The 19,976-nt window shown below is 40.6% G+C and overlaps 1 protein-coding gene across 2 annotated transcripts in view; it reads right to left on the bottom strand.

Moving 5' to 3' along the window:
• Positions 1-284: 284 nt before the first annotated feature.
• Positions 285-19,976, bottom strand: part of GRK6 (G protein-coupled receptor kinase 6) — a 1,979,509-nt gene continuing 1,959,817 nt past the window's right edge. The window contains exon 16 of one of the 2 annotated variants that reach the window (XM_044069323.1): positions 285-4,130. In XM_044069323.1, the coding sequence (XP_043925258.1) occupies positions 4,080-4,130 (51 nt within the window). In that variant the 3' untranslated portion in view covers positions 285-4,079. Of the gene's footprint in view, positions 4,131-5,519; positions 7,765-19,976 lie in introns of those variants that run through there. The other variant, XM_044069324.1, reaches the window with a different exon arrangement.

The raw sequence follows: 19,976 nt of genomic DNA on the forward strand, positions 1-19,976 counted from the left end.
TGAAGAAAACTCCATACCTAGCCATCCTTAAAGATGCCTACATTAGTGGGGTGCACATCTCTCAAATGTCCAGATTTTTGCCTTATATGTTTTGTCTTTCCCTCATAAAATCTGTGGTTTTCTGACAAATCACTGAGGACTGAAGTCAGTAAATAATGGCATACATTTGAGTTTCAGGCATCATGCTCTTCAGAAAGTGCATGTTAACGCAATACCGTTTTTTCTAGTAACTTTTTAAGTTTCTAAGAGGAATATTTAAAATCTATCCCAATTTTTAGGCCTTTGTCTCCTCATTATTTTAGGCTTTGCCCAGATTTATTGCACTAGGAGGTTGAGAGGTATGGTGGGGTGGCACTTTTGTGGGCCTCTGTTTACAAATGACCTCACGGAGGTCAATGCTTACCAATTAATGCTTTGGTCTATATATTTTTATTTTATTTAACATATGTTGACTAGGAAAGTCTGACTAAGACCCATTTTCAGCAGAGGCCTAGGGAGAAACACTCCAGATGTATGTCTTTGGAATGTGGGAGGAAACCGCAGCACACAGAGGAAATCCACGGGAATGAAGGGAGGACATGCAGACTCCACCCAGAAGGCACCCCAGCTGAGAATTGAACCAGAGAACCTCTTGCTGTGAGACAACAACATTAACCACTGCACCATAGAGCCACACTACACAGTGACAAGTCAGTGGTACGCACCCACTGTTTTCTAAAGAACAATCACTACAGCCACTGGTACACCTCTCTGCTCTTGCTGAATGGAACACAGGATGTCTCAATATTATCCCAATGATTAGTTGCCAATCATGGAGGTTTGCTACGCTTGTTATTTCTTGATAACTCCCTCAGATTTGTGTTTCTACTGAAATGGGAATTTTTCCTCGATCTGTTCCTGAACTGGTGACTAGTATCTGAACTGTGTACTTTCTTAGTGAACTGTGCTGATGCAAGCAAGGATTTCCTGCATTGCTGTTAAGACTTTTTCCACCAGTATGTCCTGCTTGCTGTGAAGAACATTGTGTGCTTTGGGTCTGAACTGAGCATATTCTCAATGAAAGATCCGGCATTGTTGCTGACATTTTTCCCCAAATTTATGCTGCCTGCTGTCCATAATGCTGCAAAGAATAGTGTGCACTGCAGGCCTGTCACAGGGATAGTTTATCAATGAAATTTGGCTTTGCTCCTCAGCTGCCTCCACTGTGTGATGATCTGTGGAGAATACTGGGACTTTTTAACCATGGTCACCAGATTTAGTTTTGGATGGTTTCTTTAATAATTCCAGTTTTTGTTCCTTGTTGGACTTAGATATGGCGCATATCATGTGGCCTACAGACGAAACATCACTACTGCACTGTATTATCATAATGTTGCACATAAGACTGTGGCTGGGTATTGATTTTATTTTACATAGTACAAGTATTTTAATATAAACATCCTTCGGCTTGTTACTGTTTAATCTATAATTGTGTTAAGGAATTTGGATAATTTTTGCTATATCACTCCTGTTTCCCTTAGTATTCTGTAGCAAACTGATTGCTACAATATCATTTTGCTTTTTTACAGTTTCCTGAATTTTATTATGAATTTGTGATACTGATATTTATGCTTTGTACTTGTTTTAGTTTTCATGTCATTCAACCAAGCATATATCCATTGCAAATGTAATTCTTTTGGCTATTTTGGTCATACTAATTTAGCTACAATATTCATTTTTGTAATTTACTGAAAAGTGCTCAGGTAATTAAACACTATAGTAAATTTTATTGAAATATTTCACTATTTTTACTATAGTACATAGCAGCGCTCCCCATACTAGCTTTGTTAATAGCAGCTGTACATAGTTAACTGGCAATCTCTGAAACAACTGGACAAAAATATCACCACTCTCACTAGACTGAAAATGAAAAACACTTGCGTCGACAGTTCTCTACTGTTCTGTCATATAGATTACATTTAATTTTTAATTACTACTCTCCCATTCCTGCAGCTACACACTCTGTTGCAACTTGCTACCCATGCCAGAGATAACTGCCATAGAAGGATCTCAAAGGGAAACTGAAACTGTTGAAAATTATCAGCATGAGGTAGCAAAAGGTAAATGTGCAGGAAGAGGTGCCATTGTATGCCATGCAGGTCAAAACACGTTATAACCATCGTGGTATTCAGGAATGCAAGTTTTGGAAGTGGATTTCTGTCCTCAAACTGTGTTATATACTACACCAGACAGAACAGCTGGCCATTCCACCACAGACTGGCACATTTCCATTTCCAATGAATCATGATGGCTATGTACTCTATAAAATGCACTGTGAAAGCATACTGAAAGTGTAATGTTTAAAATGAAAAAAAAAAAATAAGCAACTAAGGGAAGCACAAGTTGGCAGTAACAATAGCATACTACAATATTCAGAAATGAAGGCACTGCAACATTATGTTTACAGTGCAGGATTTTGAATTAAGGGTTGTTTAATATACAAATCTTAACATGCACTGTGTCTCAAGATATGCAGTACAGAAAACTACATGACTTCACTGTACGTATATATCCTCCATGCATGTAGGCTAGGCTTTCTATTCACACCAGTGTTGAGTAGTTATTTCTGACTTTTCTCACATGGTGAGCTGTGAAAAAATCATAATTAATTCTGTGACACTTACTATGACCCCAGCAGTGGAACAATTCCAAATAGAAAAATAAAATGCCCTTTTGACTTGTGTACTTAATGATCTAATTAGCCTACTGAACAAGTTTACTTCCTTATGGAGAACAGCTACCTCTGCACAGTATTTATCCAATGACAGAAAATAATACCTTAGGGTGACTGGATGAAACAGTTTAGCTGTTTATAACTGTAAATAGGAACAAAAAGATTTACACTCTCATTTAGCTCCAGTAAAAATCTAATTAGAACTACCTTACAAGTGTAAAACAAATTGGTTCAGGGTGCGCACTCAAAGATATTAATGCACTTTCTTAGGCCTGCAAGCAATAGTATTTCTCAGGGCAATCTATACTGGTTGAAGTATATTATTTTTGGAAGGGCCCACTCAGTGTTTACTAAAGAAAGCTAAGGCAATGGAAGATTAAGTAACCTGATGAGAGTCACATGCTGTCTAAATTATACTACTGAAAGCAGCAAGGGTGCTTCAGTCTGTGCTTTGCTAACCAAACTTCTTGAAAATGTGCATGATCTTGAAATCTAAGGGCCCAGACTAGACAGAAGGACACTACACACAACATGGGTTCGATAAGCATATTCTACCCCCATCCCAAAGAAAATTGTACAAATTAAACAAAAAAAATCCCTGTAGTAAGCTTGTGCTAACACAAGGCACCTTAGCAAGAAAAAGGCAAGTCAGTCATTGCTCTGTTTAAGATCTTAAGCAGCATATTTCATTTTTCTTCTTGCCAGGCAAACACAAACAAGTGAATAAACCCAGGCATATTGATTTTCACAGTGAATTCGGGAACAGAGACAGCACTGAAATGGGCTCAGGTTTTAAAACTGCCACCAATGGTCTACCTACATAAATGGTACTACCATAGAGGCAAACACTAACTTGCTGGTTGGTAAAATGAGGTACCTTCTGCAGCCGGGCCTTCAGCCCTAAGTAATGAATGTGCAGCTCATTCTCGGATGACAGAGCTATAGCAAAGAAAAAATATATATTTTTGGAAGCAGTAGGTTCAGCTCAGTGTTGTCGTTCGAAAGATGTGTCTTTGCTTTTTTTTTCTTTACAACAGTAAAATAATTTTTTTATTAAAAAAACATAAAACAAAAAAGCCATACTGCAACAAAGATGACAAAACATTTTTTTTCAACATTTGCTGTATGGCTGTGTACTTAAAAATATACTTACATTCCCTTATTTATATATAATAACATTTTTTTGTTAAAATACAAATGTGCAAAACTGTAAACAAACTGGACCCCATAATGGTGCTGCCACCTCTCTGCCAGAAGGAAGTGCTCCAAATCTTAAATTCTCAGCAGGACGGGACTGTCGCAGGTTTTGTGCGTCTCTTTCTCCTTTTTTGTTGTTGTCGTTATGTTTACTGTATTAAAGTGAGGTTCAGAGTCTTGTAGGTTCTTCATCACTGTCACTACAATTTCCACAACAGTCCTAAGGAAGTGCAGCGCAGGGTGAAGGGAAGAAGAAAGATAAAACACAAACAAAGGAAAAAGCAATGCAAGCAAAGTTTAAATGCTATATACTGTATACTACAAAAATATGGGTGCAAGATTTTATTACAACCCACTAAGATTAACTAAAATTTAATATGCAGAAAAAACTGTCCCCACCTCAGCAAAAATATTTCATTATAAAAGTATACACAATGTGAATTTGTTACTGCACTAACAACAGACCTGGTATATAAAGTAGGCAATAACATATAGATGGGTACACAGAGATAACAATATTATGTACCCACAACTGTAACAAGGCACAGAGATGCAGACCGTGCCTTAAAATCCTTTAATTGCTTTAGAGAAGGCGCCATGCACAATCCTGGAAAAACTTCTGTGCCTAAAAATAACCCAACAGTTTAAATCATCAGAAAAATTACTTATATGGGGCAATGGGAACTCAGATTTTCTTACTGTAATTCATGACACCTAGTAACCTAGTACTCCACAGACAGTACTGGCTTTATTTTTCTGCCAGCCTAATACTGCTCTCTGTCCTTCTGAAATACTGTGGTATTTTCATTTCTCATATGTAAAATCTGGACTTTGGAAACAGGTTGCAATTCAAAAAATACGATTTATGATTACTAAGTTAAATAAAAGCAGCTGAATACCCTTATGAGTCATTCTCTGCCACTGCAACTTCTATTTTCATAGGTTATTGAGCTAGTAAGTATGTGTATGTATACATAAGGATACAGGAAACAATAGTCGAACTATAACCTGTTCAAATTTTGTTTTATCAAACAAAAATGCTTGAAAAATGTAGTAACTGAACAGAAAAAATATGTAAATAAGATCACTATTTTTTTGAAGGGGCAAGTCCCCCCCCCCCCCCGCATCCCTCTAGCCCCACTGACTTACAATGGTTAAGATATTTGCCTTACAGACAGAAGGTAAAGGGTTTTATTCTCACATGGGTTAACTGGTTAGGCTTAAAATGGTCTGCAAGGGCAGTTAGCCTAGGACTAATCTATGAATTTATATATTAGCTCTGAGATTTCACAATACTGGAGAAAAGGAAGAATTCCCCTATCTGTGGTATTCAGTGCTCTCTCACAATACCATTCCCCTTCATTCTTTTCAAGGTACACTTCATTTGATAACTTTAATTCAAGCAAAATGCATTTGAAAAGAATGCACTTTGACCAAGTAAGGTGAATTGATATAAGTATGTACATATGATATATATATATATATATATATATATATATATATATTAAATCATATCATCAAGTTTTCAGTAACTTGAAATTTATATTTTGAGTTTTCAGAAACTTGATCATATGGGTGAGACCATATGAACTTCAAGTTTCCAAAAACTTGAGGATATAAAAGTCCATGTACATATATGCATCATTCCCATATATGAGACGTGGAATATTTATCATATGATCCAATGATCTGGTGTACTGACAAATTCTACGCTCAGTACAGATTTCTTTGATGGAGTTTAAAAAAATAATTTGCCCACAACTGCACAAAGGGTGAAAAAACACATACATATATGCATGTGTCAACATGTGAAGAATTATTCTTAACTTCCTCTTAATTTTACAGAGTAACAACTGCCATGCTCAAGGCCCATGTAAACAAAGCTGCATAAGGACTGATGTCACAAAAGCTGAATTAGTAAGAGTACTAATATTTTCACTAAATGATGAAATTTAAGACCCGATTGCCTGAGCAATGTAAAAAGGATTTAGTGCATCGTGACACAGTGTGAATGTTCTCCAATTCTGACAACCATTTGTAAACTTAATTTTATTAAGTGTTACACTTCTGCAGTTCTGGGTTCAAGAAAAGAAGAGGCCAGCACTCTGACTCAATAAATGCCAGTAATTCAGTTTCGCCTGTGCAAGTATGATTGGCAGACTATGGTAAAGATGGAGGTTACCATGTACCAGTCCATAAGCCCAGACTTGTGACTGCAAATTGCAGCACCCTTATAACTGAGCAAAATCCTAGCAGTGACACTGAGCACCATCAACAGCAGCATTAAGAAGACCAAGCAGCAAATGCAGCTGTGAGCATTCCATAAACATATCCCTTAATTTATCAGAAAAAAATACTCCACATTTGTATAATCATTTGCCCAAAAAAGTTCAAAAGAAGGTAAATCAAAGACTGTATATGCAAAGTACTTTCAAATGAATGGTAATGCAATTACAATGCAATACCAAATTAAATTTCTTATACTGGTGGAGAAATGGTACCACCGAACAACTTATGTAAGACAAACTACATAGACATTGTAAAGCAACTATTTTCAAACGTGAAAGGAATACAGTAGTTCTCCTCCAAACTATTAAGGAGTAGTGTATCCTAGTTCTAGATTGTCAATAACCAGTAGTTTTACTTATGCATGATGCAGTGTGCATAATTACAATATAAAGATGCTTTCCTTTACTGCAATTATCTGCCATGATTTTACTAAAATTAGCAAAGGTAAGAGATTGACTTAATTGTATCACTTGTTTCTATTACTGTCCTCCTGCAGCTTTTAAATTCCAGACTGCCTTTGAATATTGTGAACAGGGCAGACAAATACAGGCAACAAGCGTGGTGGTGGTTGTGGTGGGGGTGCTTGTTTAGCAAACAATGCTCAAGAAATGGACGAATTAAAAGTGAGCTGGTTAAAAAAAAATCACTGCTGAAAATGAAGTAATCAAATGGGCTAAAATAGCACGTGTCTAAGTTGTAAAAGCATTTTTAAATGATATGAATTTGTATTTGCTGTTTGGCTAGACAGATTCAACATTTGGCAACTTGTGAAGTAACTTACACCTGACTATCCAGCAGAAGGTACATCTCCCATATACAAAGAAGTGTTATCAGTGGATTGGTTTCTCTGTATTCATGTGCTGCTGTCAAATAAATGTTAAATAATGGCTCTGTTAAACAGTTTTAATTGGGTGCACGAAAAACTGTGGATTGCTCTTACTGTAAGGCTAGCTTAGGTATTGAGAGGGTTTAAGGTTCACAGTGGATGGTCTCAAGTAATCACTAACAGAATGTGCATTTGCAGACACGCTAGCAAAACTTCTGTCATAAAGGCAGACAAACTTGCGTGTCAGAATGTAATTGTACAATTTTTGATGCTTCTTTATATGTCATATAGTAAGAAGAAAATGCCCTAAATGCTCCTTTCTGACCGAAAGGAAGTGATTTTACTGGGGAACAACAGCTTTATAGTAACTGCTGTTACCTTGCTTACCTTACCAGTGCGCATGCCAGGATAGTCATTCATTGTTTTATGCAAATAGTTGTGCCTGGATATACATCTAACTATGAATTAGACACCTAATATAAGGCTTTAAGCAGAGGCAGACTACAGCAGTCAGGCAAAAGGCTAGTGTGTGCAGCCTACAGAGAAATGAGGAAGAGGCAGATAAGCAGACGGTTACAAGCTCAGCATTCAATGGCTTGGATAAAGCAGTGTGCAAGCACAGGGGTGGCTCTTCCAGCTGTCAGTCTGCTTTGTTCCCCTGGGACATACTTAGTTGTAAGGCAGTTAATCTATCAGAGATGTCGCATGCACAGGTGCCACAAAAATCCCCTGATCACCTCTGGAAAGGAGAAAAGAGAAAAATCACTCACCACAGTAAACAGGATTCTGGTAGATGGTGCATATTATATTTTATACCAAAAGAAGCATTTCATTCTAAAAGTGACTACCCTAAGGTGCTTCCCAAAGACAAAACTACAGCATGTTAAAGCACAAGACTCATCAGGGAAAAATAGATTCATCTTAGCATTGCACTAGTGGATTTTTCATTAAAAAGCAATTAGTACTGCCCACTTAAGCAGATCTACATGGTTTATAAACAAATGTAAATGGATCCAAACAACAATGCAACTTAGCACAGTAGCACAATAACAATAGCTCATTTTGACCAAGAGGTACCCAAGGCATAACCAATATGACTGAACTCAGGACACACTTTCCAACCAAATTCTAAAGGCAGAATAATGCACATATACACTAATACAGACATCTTCTGAAAGAAACATCATTAATACAGTCAATGTGCTTTACGCTGTACTAAGGTGTCCACAGGCAATCCAAGCATGAGTAGTACAAATGGTCTCTCACACCTATTAAGGGAAGAAACATTTCTAAACCATTGCAACATAAAGGATGATGTCACTTTTTGCTTGGATGTTTAAGCTATAATAAAGAAATGGAGATCAAACTGTAGACCATATAGCTGTCTGATGTAAATCTCAAAAGGTACTGTGTTTATACTGGTGTTATAAATCCTACTTCTGATCCTAAAAATGAATGTCTAAGACAAGAAACTCTATTCATCTTCAAAATGAACTCAACTATTCTGAACAGAACCCCCTTTCAGAAGCTATGAAGCTTGAATTTTCTGTCCTGTTCTCAGAAAGAAAATATCTATCATTGTTACTTACCACACTGGACCTTATCACACAAAATGGACAAAAGCAGTATATTAAAAGCATGTTATTTTTGCAATAATCACAAGGAAAGAAAATTCACATATGTTTATATGCATGCATGTAAGGAACATTCACGTATGGGACGCAGACTTGTAACATTAACATGCATAACTGGGTGAGTGATAAACTACCACATAACATTGGAGATAGTTCTCATTCAAGAGGAAAAAAAAATCAAAGTTAGCCTGTTCATCTGCAATCTTACTATATATCGCAATAACCACATCTGTGTATGCAACTAACTGACGTTGTTATAAAAGAACTTATGGGACTATTGGATCCTATAAAACATGTCTGGTTTCTCAATAGCATGGACTGGAAAAGCTGTGAAGAAGGCATCCTCCAAAGCTCCTAATACAGAAGGAATAACCAGAAGTTTAGGGATATCCAGACCTAATAATTCAGAGTACCTATTGTGTGTCTCTGATGCTTTCTTTCATTCCAATTTGAAGTTCTCCTTCATTTTACCAAGAATTTCTCTAAATGAGATTTCCTCTGTGGGTGGAGCAGAAGAAATAGTGCCTTTGATGTCAGTGTCACAACCTAAAGGAAGAAAAAAATCTGACAACAGTAATCCAAGTCTTCTGCCTTGCTCTCTGAGAAGTCTGCTTCTGCCTTAGCAGGAGTGAGTTGCATCCTTCATTTATCAGAGGAGACTAAAAAAAAACCCAGACAAATATGTACCTGGCTGCAGGCTTTGTAGAACTGGTAAGAAATATTGTCCCACCCTGGTGATCCATTGTTCAGAGATAGCCTGGGGCTGAGAAGGAAGTAAAGACTCAGCTGGCATCTCACACCCAGGTGCCGTCAGGTGGCCTGGGCCTGGTGATCTGTGCTCCACTTTTTGGATCATTTTTGCTGAGATAACCACTTTGGAAGTCTTGGCCCCTAGTCAGGAGTAACTGTCTTCCACTGAGGTAATGGCCTCCATAGGGGCTTCACCACAGGCCTAAAGAAGAATAGCTGTATGGCCCATGGACCTGTGTCTGAGCTCTGAAGCAGACTGAACCATACCAGATGATGAACACCACTGCTGCAATGCATGCACTGCAAAACATGGCAAGAAAGCGGTAATACTCTGTTTGCGGATGCCTGTTTTACACTGGCAGTGGACATTCAAGAATTGAAGGTGTCTGTCACATCTAGAGGTGAAGGATTTCTGAATTCTAAAAGTAAGGCCGTCTGTAATGGAAGATGCAGTAGTCAGAACTACTGCAACAGTAATCTAAGAGCTTAACACCTGGATAACAAATGCATTTTCTCAGTCTAACACACGGTTACTAAACAGTCAACTCCAAAAGCGGAACAAATTCTGAAACCCTGAAAAACTTGTCCGACATCTCAGTGGGGTATGCTAAGCTCTCTCATCCTCCTGGAATGTAAAAGTACTACTAAGGTGGTCTGATGGGCAAATACCCATTACAACTCTTTGAAGGTTCCCAGTAAAGCATACATGACTCTCTGCACTCCTGCTCATTTATGAACCACACTACTGATAGGTTATCTGAACAAACTAGAAAAGGTCTACAATTTCTAACTCATGAAAGAGAAAAATGCAGGACTATTGGCTCCAAGGTTTTATGTAAAACATTCAGTGGTAGTCCATTTACCTGAGGATATGTAGGCACCTCGACTGAAGTTTCACCTAAACAATGAGGCATTAAGCGGTTAGACTTTTTCTTGTACTGGGAAGGAGAAAAAACACAAAATGAGAGGTCAGTGGTATGACAAAGATACCGCACTTATAGCAGGACTGCCAAATCCACATGGCTCAGCATCTAGTGACAGTGCAACCCACAAAATGATTCATATTTGTAGTTAATTCAACGTAAAACTGAACTTGCTAAGAGACAAAGAAGGTGTAGTGGGGTGCACCGTCTAGCACCACAAGGGTCAACAGCTTTTGTATGTACTGCAGTTGGAAAACACTACAACTGACAGACAAGGGCACAACCATTAATATGATTCCTACATACTAGCAGGAGGATCATTTGCCTTTAGTGGATAATGGATGTCTAATGACGGCAGGAAAAACAGCATCCAAGATAGATTCAAGATTTGGGAACTGTGGAACCAGCCCTCTAGCACAGACAAGTAAACCTTGACTGCATCCCAGAGGACCTGTGTTTCACTAGCAGCACAGTGCTTGAGTGACTGGCAGAGGAGGATAACAGTGAATGCCCAACCCTGACTTGCCTTTCCTGGGGGTGGTGGTGGTATAGGTCTGTCTGCAGGATCTGCCAATGGTCTGCTTCCCAACACCTGACTCTTGTCTCTACAGGGGAATGTATGGACTGGACAGCTGTCACCCCCAATGGAGGAACTAATGTGTCAACTGTGTGTAGAAAAGCGAGTGCCACTCACCATTTCTTGCGGACAAAAGCAAACAGTGAGAGATTAAGTAACTGTGGTTGGGGAAGGGCCTCTAAAAGCCATTCACCCATACAGTGAAATATGAGCATGTTTCTATCCTACAGGGCTGCCACCGAACACTTGAATGGTAATCCAAAGGGAAGCACCTAATGCAGGTGTTATTTTCTTAGGGTGAACTTCAGAAACCCCATCTCCCCCACTTCCCCAATGACTCTAATACATTTTGTTAAGCATTCATTGTGTTAAGTGAGCATAAACAGCAGACAGGTAAAAAACAGACTGGAGCATAACATTCATGATCTTTGCATACCTAATTTAGGCAACAAATAGGAAAAGCGTAAATAAAAAAGCAAAGCTTACAACAAAATTCAACTGCAATCCTCTCCTTAATATTTTCTGATGGACCTGAGAGCCCCTCTACCAGAAAAGACTGCACCTCTTCCATAATTTTTCATAAGTAAGCCACCTGTTTTGAGAGTTGAGAGGGTGGGACAAGAATATGAAATACTCCCTAATATCATCTACAAAGTGACCAAGCATGACTCATTCTACTTTTATGACTTTTCATTCAGTGCAGAACAGGCTGAATTCTCCTAACATTTTCCTGTGAAATCTGAAAGCTACATGGGACAGCTGTACAGGCTGGGAGGAGTACCCAGCTGCCCTATTAGGGATTTAGTAGAGGGCACTGCTTAAGACGTCAAGCTGAAACTTACCTGCCTTTTTTGGATGTCACTGGGAACAAACATAATGAGCTAGTAAGGTGTTTAAAGCTTATGAGTAGTGGGTCACGCCCTACTATGCTTCTGTACATCCTCTTTTATGCCTTGACTGTTGCTTCTAAACAGGACTTTATACTGAACTCATGCAACCAGAACACTATGCCACGGTTCTTCATTGTAACAGTGTAACTAATGCCAAACTGGTATCAGACAAGTGTCAATGGATGCTGGACCTGCGCACAACATAACTGATGGGGAAAGAAGTATGGCATATGGTACAGATGACTTTCTATTGGACAAATCCAGCAAAACATTCATCTCTGGCACCCAAGACAACATGAGATTTTAACAATAGGCCATGGGGGGACAAAAGCTGATAGCAAAGGGTTAATGTTATTATTTCATAGGTTTTTGTTTCTTATACAGGTCCAAGACACATGATTTCTAGACAGGTGTATTAAAATTCAAGTGAGATGTCTTAGATTTGTGTTCAGCTCAGTAAATAGCAAGAGTCAACCATATTTTTACTCGAAAAAGTGGCAAGAGCTCTGCCACCTGAACTGAACAAGAAAATACTAGAAAACACTGACCCCATTCTGGAAAGTGAACCCAAGTCCTCCTGCATTCCATGTGGTTATCACTGCCACTGGACCAAGGAGTCTCTGCACAGTTAGGTACCTGGTATCCCCCTGCAGCGGCTGTTGTTTTCTCTTTCAAATAGGAAACTACTGTGATGGTGGTTAGAATGACAGAATTTACAAGTCATATAACTGGAGGCTATCATGCATGGAAGCACACATGTAGTGGAAACCACAGGTATGGGCAAGATGGAGGGACATGGGAGTCTATGGAAAAATCCCTCCCCCCTGCATATAAGAGTGCTTAACTTTCACTTATAAGGGGAATGAAATGGCCTGGTGATGGCTCATCAAAAGGGGACCAGATAGATCTACAGGGAGAATTAATGGTCAGTGCGAGGCTTGGGATAATAAAACATTGAAACAAAAAGAAAACAATTGATAAAACATCTGGATCTACACAAAAAAATCTACTTTCTTAGGGTAACGCAGTTAGAATTTGAAAGCTTGTGTGTGTAAACTGTAACAATGGAGAGAAAAAAAGCTATAGGAAAGAGTGATGAAGGATTTAATATTGTTCAACAGTGCTCTGACCTGACTACTTAGCAAGCCATTCCCATAGGCAACATACAAGTACTGTAAGTCAGGTTCACAGATATCTGCATACTCCAGCAAAAGGATCCAGTGACAGCAAGTTACCTGATAACAGGATTTGCCCCTGCTTATATTCATCTGGAAAATGTTCTGGTACCACTCTTTCAGTGGAGAGAAAGATGACCCAGAAAAAAAAGCAGAGCAAGCCCCTCTTTCTTGGATGTTTGTAAATGGCTAATTGCACTCCATAGAAGGAAGTCAAGAGAATGGCTGAGCAGTATAGTGTCATGGCTCGCTCATGATAATCCAACAAATCTAAGATCTACAACTCTCAAGGTCTGTACTGGTTGATTATATGCCTCGTTGGGAGACATAATTTCAAGTGTTTTAATCTGCTTGCCTGTAAAACTACATGCTCCTAGGTATCTAGTCAGTCAGCAACTACCATGTGAGAAACACATTTTATAAGTTGTAACAGCAGTGTGATGAGCAAAGGGGCTAGAGGAGAACTGTTGAGAACTCCCTTAATGTACTGGATGAAGCTACTGTATTGGAATACACAGTTGTAGGGCATGATTACTCTGACCTTCAAGCTTGTAAAACTCTTACCAGTATAGGGCACAAAAATGACTTCATCGGGTCCTCCTGCAGACACTCAGAATGCCTGATCTCCAGACATACTCACTATGAACCTATGCATCTCCTAAACAGTTCTGCTTGGAGGCACATAAAACCTAGACACATATCTGGTGCACTAGTCCCTATTGATAGGTTGGTACTAGGCTATCGGCCCTGGGGCCTATATAAGCCTAGCCAAAAAGGTTCCCTGGCTTTCGCCACCCAAGAAAATTATTTTCCTGTGCTCTTGTCAAGCAGTGCCGCAGAAGTGATCCCTGGGGTGAATTTTCTATTTCCCATCAAGTCATCAAGATTTTTCTTAAAGAGGGCCAATGAGGAGCTTTGCTTTACATGAATGGGTAGTTTGTTCGAGAGTATGGAATGTCTCTGGGACAGGAATCTATACCCCCAGCATGTTCTGTTTATTGTGGTGACAAGGTTTAGGTCCCTGAAGCATGTGGTTCAAAGAGATTGGGATTTCTTTAAGTGTAGCATATCCAACAGCTCTGCGTTTGACATAGCTTTGTATGTTAGGCAGAGACTGCCTCTGAGTGGGCGATATGCAACAGAGTAGAGCTGGAGATTTTTGAGATGGTCTGCGTATGGCATCTGTTTGAAGCCGGTAATCCTAAGTTAGGTATCTCTGTGGCCTTTCCAATTGTTGTAGGTGTCTTGTGAGGTACATGCCAAATGGGGCATTGCACTCTATAATAGGTCTGATGAGGGATGAGAAGAGAGGAACAATGACCTCCTTTTTACTACAGAAGAACCCTTTTGTGATGAGGTGTGCCACGTAGAAGGATTTCCTGACTACTGTAGCGATGTGGTTATCAAAGGAGAGACTACTGTCCACCTGTGTCCCGAGGTCTCTTATCACACTTTCAGAGTTTAGTAAGCTACCGCCTATGTGGTAGTTCATGGGTACAGAGGTTTTCCCAAAGGGGATGACAATGCACTTCTTGGCAATGAGCTTGAGGCCATGACTTTGACACCAAGCATCTGTCTCTGTGAGGGCCTTTTGTAGAATGTCTACACCATTAGGTGATTCTATTATGGCTCCCAGTTTTCAGTCATCTGCGAACTTTGTTAGCCAAAGACCTTCTGTGTTGGCCTGCACTTCAGAGAAGCAGATGCCGAACAGGAAAGAACCCAGGACCAAACCCTGTGGTACTCCACTCATCACTGGACTGAAGTCAGACTTGCAGTCAGCTACTTTTACTGTGTGGGTTCTGTCAGTGAAGCAGTTGGCCACCCATCTTGTGACATAGGGATTTATGCCTAGTTTAGTGAGTTTATCTATAATTCCAGAGTGGGGGATGCTATCAAACGCCTTGGCGAGGTCAAGATAGGCTGTATGCACTACCTTGTCCACGTCTACAGCTCTAGTGACTGCTTCAAAGAAGTCAATCAGACTTAGTAGACATGATCTACCTTTTACAAACCCAAACTGAGTGGGGTCCAGGGTTTGTAAGTTACCTATGTCTTTGTTTATAAGCTCCAAGATGATACATTCCATGGCCTTGCAGACCAGGCTCGTCAGGTTAATGGGGCAGTAGTTTCCAGGGTCTGTGGTGGCACCCCCTTTGTGGAGTGGGATAACCATCGCTGTGCACTATTTGGTAGGCACATAGCCTAAGGTAAGGCTATGATTGAACATGGTACTTAGGTGGGGTGCCAGTTCGTTCAGTTCACAGCCTGGGATGTTGTCTCATCCCATGGATGCTGTGTTCTTGGCTTTGGAGAGTGTGGTCTTTACTTGTTCATCCTTGAATACAGGGGCTTTGCATTCTTCCAGTATTAAGATGGGCCCTTTGGAGGGTGAGGGGGGGATAAAGTTAGCACTGAACCTATCTGCCAGGATGTTGGCAATATCGGTTGGTTCTGTATATTTAGCGCCATTGTGCTGTAGCTCAGAGCAGATCTGAGTGTTGCAATTGAGATTCTTGACATAGCTGTGGAATACTTTGTGGTTGTCTTTGGAATCCGTGACGATTTTATTTTCATAACTGGCTTTGGGTGATTTTATGAGGGATCTCAGCTTCTTACTGAGGCTGACCAGGGAGTTCCTCCAATCTTGGGATTTTACTCTTTTTTGCAACAACTTCTTCCTTCTGTTGTAGAGCTTGTTTATGGCAGGGGGCAAACAGATTGTCTTCCTTTTTTGGAGGATAGCATCTTGGTTCTGTTGGGGATGGCACGATCCATGCACTCGTGTATGTGCTTATACAGTGCATTTGTGTAAGATTCAGCAGTCGTACCTCTATTTTCCATCTGCATGGGTGTCGTGAAGTTTGCCACTTCTGTCTTAAGAAGCATGAAGTTGACTTTGGAGTAGTTTTTGATGGTGGTTTCCTTAATAGGGGGTGGGGGTGTGATATGTACGTCTAGGGTGATTAGCTTGTGGTTGGATCTGACCAGTGAGGAGTTGACCTCTGGCATGGAACACTGGTTACCCATACTGGTAATGACCAGGTCCAGGATATTGCTGCCCCTGGTGGGACTGTGGACAAGCTGATCCAAGGCACTGGAATTTATGAATTCCAGAAACGTTGAGCGAATGAGTTGGTACATAAGTAGTTTTCCCAGTTAATGGTGAGGTCATTGAAATCACCCATAATTAAGGTATTGGGTTGTACCTTAATATTTTCCAGTATCTTAAGAAATGAAGAATGGGAATCCTGGGGCATGGTGGGGGATCTGTAAGAAGCTACAACCTGGACAGCAGTCTTGCCCAGTGTTAGTTGCACTTGGATAATTTTAGATGCATTATGTTGAGCAACTAGCCTGGAGGTGTGGATATCCTTAATTAATATGGACACGCCTCCGCCTTAAGTATTTCGGTCCAGGTTAAATGGCCGAAAGGTGTGGTATGAATTATAGCCTGGTAATACAGGGGTCCTCTCTGAAGCCTTGAACCAGGTCTCTGTCACTGCACAGATGTCAATGTTCTCCATTTTAAGAAGTGCCTCGAGTGAGTGCATTTTGAGGTTTGGACTTATAGCATTGAGTAGCATTACCCTCATAATTTGCTTGCTTGTACCTGTTACAGTGGTGAATTTAGCATTTGAACCTTGCCTAAAAAAGGCACTATAGGGGTGGCAAGAGCCTTAGCCAGTAACCGGAATGCCAGGGGGGTGACAGGTGCAGGCCATCTCTGGCAAAGCATTGTGGTCTTTCGACCATGTCGTCCCAGGCAGGCAGATACTGGATCCCCTTAAAATGACACCAGAAGCTTAGCCAATTGTTGAGGTCAATCATTTTGTCCTTGTACTGTGGTATCATTCTGGGAGATGGCAGGATGCTACTCAGGGCTAGGGTCATACCTGCCTGGACTACAAGATCCAAGAGCTCCTTCATATCTCTTTTCATGTTAGGTCATACACACCAACATGGACAATAACAGAGTCATATTTGTACTTGTTGTGGACTGACCTAAGTGCGTGTGTTATGTGGTGGATCCTGGCACCCGACAGGCAGCTGACAGTAATTTTCTCCTTGTTTAGCCTGGTGAGTGGGACATCAGTGTGCCTGACTATAGAGTCACCTATGATAGTGTGTTGGGTATGTTGTTTTGCCTTATGGGCTGAGGTCAAGTGGCACACTGATTTTGTGGGCTATGTGCCATTTGGGTAGTGTTGGGGGGTGGTGGTTGTCTGCGTTTCAGCTTGGGAGGTCTCTGTTGCTTGGGCAGATTTTTATTGAGAGCCTCCGTGAATGTGGGTGTGTGCTTTGTGTTTCTATCTGTGGGTTTTAGTAGTGTGGGTTTTGAAGGACTATGTGTTGAGTGTGGTGTGGTGTAGGTGTTAACCTTCTCCTCTTGACTGTCTAGTCCAGTCTTGGCTGGAGACAGCTTAGCTTCCAGTTTGGCTATATAAGTGCATCTCTCACAGGTTGCAGTGTTGGGTGGTAAGAGGACAGGGTTGTCAGTGTACATGAGGCAATTGCTACATTGCCCCAAAATGCCCAGATTCATCAGGTGGACAGGAGAAAACACCAGGAGCTGATCCATGGACATGCCTGGATAGGTGCTTATTAATTTAAGTACTAAAAAACGTTTTCATCTTGACAAGTGAGGAAAGTAGAGTACTGTAGTAATTTGTAGTTTATTTAGTCCTTACAATGAGTTCTGAGCACAAGGAAACAGCTTTGAGTGCTGAAACTAAAAATCTGGCTAGTTCTAGCTAAAACTAGCTAGTCCCAGCACCAATCCCAAGAAGAGAAGCAGGCCACGGCCTGTTTGGTGATCCACAGTCTTGCCCCAGATGATGCAAGGGTCTGCAAGCTTGTAGTCTTTTTCTGGTAGATGCTTCAACTAGCAATCAGACCAGTCAGGTATATTAAGCACAGACACTCACTCTTCAGTCAGAAAGAGTCAGGAATCAATGCACTCTGCTCCTACTCTCACCAGGATCAGAATATAAGCACAGATTCTAAGCTGTCACCGATAAAGCAGTTATTATGCTTTCTGGTGATCAGCAGTCTCCAGGAAATAATGCAACTGCACTCCTTCTCTCACCAGGAGAAAACAAAAGCACTAATCCCAAGATGACTACTGAGAGGCGGAATGTGGGCTCTACAATAACTGGCAGTCTTGTAATAGATGCTTAAAAATAAGATGAAAAAAAAAATTATTTATCCTAAACACTGTAGTGTGCACTAGAGGAGTTAGATGTGAAAGTAAGTAGCTTAAGTTTTACCTGTCTAAAAAAGAAGTTATGCACTCACCATAAAGTTCCATCTGAGTAGTTCTACTTCATTTGTCTTCTACCTGTGGGTACCAGATCCGTATCGGATCCAAGCCAGCAAATTCACTAGAATCTGCTCCAAGCTCTAAGCTCCTCCCCTTACCCATAATACACCTCCACTACCTTCCAACCCCCAGATCGAGTTTTCTGATTCTTCTACTGAGAAACCGATCTGAAGAATACTTTATTACCTAAAACTGCAGCCAACAGGCTGTTCATATGATAAGGTCAGGGGGAAGGAGGGAGGGATGGTTGAAGACAAATGAAGTAGAACTACTCAGATGGAACGTTATGGTGAGTACATAACTTCTTTATCTGAAGTAGTTTACTTCATCTGGCCTTCAACCTGTGGGACAGAGTCCCCAGCTACTAAACTCCTGGGTGGTCCTCATGGAAGGATATTCTGGAGCACCGAGGAACCAAAGGATGCTCTCCTTCTAGAAGTCAAATCCAGCTTGTAGTGAGAAATAAAGGTATGAGATGAGGACCAAGTAGCTGCAGAACAAATATCATCCAATGAAACTCTAGACCAAAAGGCAGCAGAAGTAGCCATTGACCTAGTGGAATGACCTTTCACCTGACCCGGAGGAAACACACCTTTGTCCTTACAGACCTGAAGGATGCAAAAGGAAATCCACCTAGCAATAGTGACCATGGAGATAGATTTACCCAAAAGGGTCTAGAGAAGGACACAAACAACTGATCAAATTTACGAAACTTTTTAGTCCTATGTAATTAAAATCGTAACTGTCTATGAACATCCAGTATTCCATTTTGTTAAAAAAGTTTGGGAAGAAAACAGGTAAGTTAATGGTCTGATTAATGTTAACTTGCGATGCAACTTTAGGAAGAAAGGACGGACTGGTCCGAAGGGAGACCCTATCTTTATGGAAAATCATATATGGAACTTTACATGGACAAAGCTTGCAGTTCTGAAACCCTTTTAGCAGAGTTGATAGCTACCAGGAATGCTGTTTTCCAAGATAAGAACTTAAGATCTGTGGTTGCAGCAGGTTCAAAGGGCGGAGCAACCAAAGCTTGAAGAACCATAGTAAGGTCCCATGGAGGAACAGGATCCTTGACCGGGGGGGGGACGTAACAAGAAAGTACCTTGGATAAAGGCTTTACACAGTCTGGAAGAGGCCAGGGAGGCAGAATTCCCACTCACATGAAAATGAGAGATGACAGCTAATTGAACTTTGATAGTAGAAGAGTTTGCTCCTTGTTGAAAAATAGTGGCTAGGAAGTCAAGAATAGCAGAAATAGAAGCCGTGAAAGGATCTAAACTCTTTTGAGAAGCCAAAAAGGAAAAACGTTTTGCAGCGGTAAATCTTACTGGTTGAAGACTTATGAGCTGCCACCAGAATAGACCTAACTGAAGAGGATAATCCAGGAGTCCTAGCACTCATGGGAACTGCAGCAGACAAGCCGTGAGCTTCCAGCTGTCCAAGTTTATATGAGTAACCCCCTATGGGTGTGAAATCAGATCCTGAATGGGATCCAAGATCCAAGGCGGAGCCAGAAGACGAGACCAAAGGAAGGAAAACCATACCTGGTGTGATTAAAATGGGGCAATGAGGATCACTTTGCTCCCCAGTCAGCGAGCTTTCTGTAGAAACCTCGGAATAAGACGTACTGGAGGGCAAGCATACAGAAGACCGGGAGACCAAGCATGAACTAGAGC

Source organism: Protopterus annectens, chromosome 4.part0 (assembly GCF_019279795.1).
Source record: "Protopterus annectens isolate FY-2018-M chromosome 4.part0, PAN1.0, whole genome shotgun sequence".
NCBI lineage: Eukaryota > Metazoa > Chordata > Ceratodontiformes > Protopteridae > Protopterus > Protopterus annectens.